This window comes from Dendrobates tinctorius, unplaced genomic scaffold (assembly GCF_039654945.1).
Source record: "Dendrobates tinctorius isolate UK_male_01 unplaced genomic scaffold, ASM3965494v1 ptg000008l, whole genome shotgun sequence".
Classification (NCBI taxonomy): domain Eukaryota; kingdom Metazoa; phylum Chordata; class Amphibia; order Anura; family Dendrobatidae; genus Dendrobates; species Dendrobates tinctorius.
In genome coordinates this window covers 27535638-27539976 of record NW_027361676.1, presented here as the reverse complement: position 1 = coordinate 27539976, position 4339 = coordinate 27535638, and the positions used below count along the sequence as shown (strand labels likewise).

At 46.1% G+C, this 4339-nt stretch overlaps 1 protein-coding gene across 1 annotated transcript; it reads right to left on the bottom strand.

The window, feature by feature from the left end:
• Positions 1-2124: 2124 nt before the first annotated feature.
• Positions 2125-3949, bottom strand: LOC141091250 (uncharacterized). The gene is made up of 2 exons (XM_073576690.1): positions 3713-3949; positions 2125-3602 (listed from the first exon to the last, which is right to left on the bottom strand). Exon 2 carries the CDS (start codon positions 3365-3367, stop codon positions 2183-2185), a length of 1185 nt encoding a protein of 394 aa, XP_073432791.1. The 5' UTR covers positions 3368-3602; positions 3713-3949; the 3' UTR covers positions 2125-2182.
• Between the last annotated feature and the right edge of the window lie 390 nt (positions 3950-4339).

Here is a 4339-nt window from a genome sequence, read left to right as displayed (position 1 = left end):
CAACAATCCATCCGGAGACAGGACACACAGCTCCGTCGTGCGATTCCTCCTGAGGAACGGCTACTGGTGACATTACGGTATGTTTTAAAAACAAAGGGGTGTGGTCTGATGTTTTTTTTTGTAAATTTAGTATTCAAAACCTTGGGTAATTAGTTTTCGTGAATGTACTAATATTTTTTTTTATAGTTTTTAAAAATAATATACATAAATATTAATTTTACTTCTTTGTCTGTTCACAGATTCCTGGCGACTGGAGAAACCCTATCCTCACTACACTTCCAGTACCGTATTGGAATCTCTACCTTGTCTGGAATTGTTGCTGACACCTGCCGGGCTCTCTGGAATGTTCTTTGCCCAGAATTTATGCCCCTGCCCACCGCTGAAAAGTGGATGGAAATTGCTGACAAATTCTGGACAGTATGCAATTTTCCCAACTGTTTGGGAGCTGTTGATGGGAAACACATACGGATCATCAAACCCCAAAGAACGGGATCTGAGTACTATAATTACAAAAAGTACTTTTCAATAGTACTCATTGCAATTGCGGATGCCGGATGTATGTTTGTAGCAGTGGACATTGGAGCATTTGGCCGTGGTAATGACTCGCAGGCTTTTAAAAACTCAGACATGGGCCGGAGGTTGTATGGCAACCAATTTAATTTCCCTATGCCACGGCCTCTTCCTCACACCGAAGCTCCGCCACTGCCCTTTGTAATGGTTGGCGATGAGGCTTTTCAAATGTGCGGAAACTTACTGAAACCCTACTCCAGCCGGGACTTGGACCACACCAAAAAAATTTTTAATTACAGGCTGACCAGGGCCAGAAGAACTGTCGAGTGTGCTTTTGGGATTCTTGTTTCCAGATGGCGAATTCTGGGCACGGCCATTAATCTTAAACTTGAAACAGTCGATGAGGTGGTGAAGGCCTGTGTGGTTCTACATAACTTTGTGATGGCTAAAGAGCACCCGACCTTTGAACTGGACGATGATGCTCCTAACCCATTGCCTGAATTCACTCAGCACACTCTCAGGTCATCCGTTGAAGTTGGCCAAATGAGGGACAAATTTGCGGCCTACTTTATTTCTGATGTAGGACGGGTGCACTGGCAAGATGAAATGGTGTAATGTTGTTGTTTATGGTAATAAAAATCCTTATTTGATACCATTACTGAGTGCACTATATTTTTTAAACTCCAATTAATTAAAAAACTTCCCATGTATAACTGAATTTTGTTATGTTCACACACCTGGGCAGGTAAATACACATACGAGTTAAAATGCAGCATTGCTAGTCTGCGTGAAATATATTGGAATGAGCAAAGCTGCAGGCCATGAATCAGGAAACCATTTTTTTTCAAGAGAAAATTGTGCAACTAGTTTAAAACAAAGTATGTGATTTTCTCAAAACACAACCCTCAAAACCCAACCCCAATGAAAGTCCATGGGGAATACAAGTCAGCATTGAGTGGATGAATGTAATCTGCTCATGTAATCTGCTCCATTACAAGTTATTACACTAGGCCTTGGAATGACTATACTAGGCCGTGGTATTTCAAATATGAGTATAGTAGGCCTTGGGGCTAGTAGTATAGTAATATGTGAAATACCACGGCCTAGTATAGTCATAACAAGGCCTACTCGATTTTGGCCAACTAGTATCTTTTTGTGAAACTTGACAAGTTTCAACAGTTTGAAAATAGATTCTAGTTGGTAAAACTAGAGTTATTACACTAGGCCTTGGAATGACTATACTAGGCCGTGGTATTTCAAATATGAGTACAGTAGGCCTTGGGGCTAGTAGTATAGTAATATGTGAAATACCACGGCCTAGTATAGTCATACCAAGGCCTACTGTAATAACTAGATTTTTAACAACTAGCATCTTGTTTCACAAAAAACAAACTGGTGAAACTAGAAAGAAACTTATTTTTTAGACAAGTTTCAACAGTTTGTTTTTCATGAAACCAGATTCTATTTGGTAAAACTAGAGTTATTACACTAGGCCTTGGAATGACTATACTAGTCCATGTTATTTCACATATGACTATACTAGCCCTTGGGTTGGTTTTTAACATGTATTTACCCATCAGTGTGTGTGAGCGGCGCAAACAACATTAATGAAACTTATTAATGGTGAACCACAAATGTAAATTTATTTTTTATCACAAAAAAAAACTAAAAATTATTTTTTACGGCGTTTGGGGGCAGATGGTTTCAATTTGGGGGTGTGCAGGGAATATGCAACACTTGCAGTTGAAGACGGTGTTTGAGGGGAAGGGGCAACAAAACTTGTGGGGGAAGGTAGTCCAGTTAAGGGAATTAAACTTGGAACACTTGTAGGAGAGGAAATCTGTTCAGTTACATTAGTTGTAAAGGCATGTCGCCGTAGGCTTGTGTGCCTGGACCGACTTTGGCCCAATGCCCGCCTTGATTGATTTCGCCTTGAAGTAGGGGCAAATATGGAATGTAGGTCCCCCGTCTGCTGGTATGGCTGCTGCTGCTGAGGTGGCGGCTGCTGCTGCAGAGGTGGCGGCTGCTGCTGAGGTGGCGGCTGCTGCTGAGGTGGCGGCTGCTGCTGAGGTGGCTGCTGCTGCTGAGGTGGTTGCTGCTGCTGCTGAGGTGGCGGCTGCTGCTGAGGTGGCTGCTGCTGCTGAGGTGGCGGCTGATGCTGAGGTGGCTGCTGCTGCTGAGGTGGCTGCTGCTGCTGAGGTGGCTGCTGCTGCTCTTCGTTGTCAGTGCTCGTCCTTGCAGGAGGACTGGTGGCGGCAGTGATGGCCCAGGTTTGCAGAGTGGTGGTGGCAGGGCTACTACATGTTGTTGTAGCGGCAGGGCTGTTCCATGTTTGCCTAGTGGTGGCTGAGCTCCACGCATGCATGGGATTGGCGGTGGTGCTCCAGACAGGAGCAGCGCTTGCCATGGTGGTGTCGGTGAAGTGACCAGCTGCACTCAGACTTGTGGTGGTGTAACGGTGGGTGTCCTGGCTTTGAATAGAGGTGTCCGTGCAGTGGTATGCAGCACAAGTCGGTAGTGAGGTGAAGCGAGTCAATGGTGGCACAGGTGGAAAGGACACCACTGACTGCTGACCGTACCGATTATGCTGCATAGCCTGCAAGAAAGCATTGTTGCAGGCCTGCAGCACATTCAGCTGTTGATCAGGACTAAGGTGTTCCGCCATGCCCTTTTCAATCTTACTAAAAAAATGGTGTGCTGGTCTGTTGAGGTCGGCCTCCAGACGGTCAAGGCGCTGTTCTACAGAATTGAAGCGGTGTTCAAAGTGGTTAAAACCACGTTCCATGAGGGCAAAACCGCTTTCAACTCTGTCGGACAGTGACTTGAGGCTGGAATTAAATGTCTCGCTCAAATGCATAAACTCGGGCAAGACATTCCTGTCCAAGGCCCTCTGCCGCTGGCGGGTAGTGCCCGCATAACCAGTGGCAGAGACCTGGGACAGGGGAACACCTGATGGCCCAGCTTCCTGGTCACCAGCTGTGTGTGTGGTTGACCTGCAAGGTGCTTCCTGGCTGTCGGATGGCTGGGACGGGTCAGAGGACGTCCGAGGAAGGACCGCTCCAGGGCCAGGTTGCAGGGTGCTGCTCCAGGTGCTGTGGAAGAAAGGAAAATCATTACTACCATGCCTTTACAAGAAGCATCAGCTGTGGATTAGAAAAACACAGATTAATAAAAATAAAAACCCAAAATGTATAATACTTACGATCTTGTGGCAAGGACCGGTCTTAGGAACTGCAACGCATGATAGTGACGGTATCTAGTTCTGGTCCTTGACGCAGATCCACTGCGAACCTGGCCCTCAGCACGAACATCACTGTTGAAGCGGTCCTTGATCGAACGCCAACGTGTTCGGACTTTGTCCACTGTTGATAAAAAAAAACAGTGCCGTCAAGGACAAGAGTCACTGCGGCACAATGTAGCAATACAATACTCAAAGCAGTCACTGTAGACCCCGATGAAAATGTTGGGTTTCCTGCTAGAATACGCCTAGCACGAAACCCAACAGTGCCGTCAAGGACAACAGTCACTGCGGCACAATGTAGCAATACAATACTCAAAGCAGTCACTGTAGACACCGATGACACTGTTGGGTTTCCTGCTAGAATACGCCTAGCACGAAACCCAACAGTGCCGTCAAGGACAACAGTCACTGCGGCACAATGTAGCAATACAATACTCAAAGCAGTCACTGTAGACCCCGATGAAAATGTTGGGTTTCCTGCTAGAATACGCCTAGCACGAAACCCAACAGTGCCGTCAAGGACAACAGTCACTGCGGCACAATGTAGCAATACAATACTCAAAGCAGTCACTGTAGACCCCGATGAAA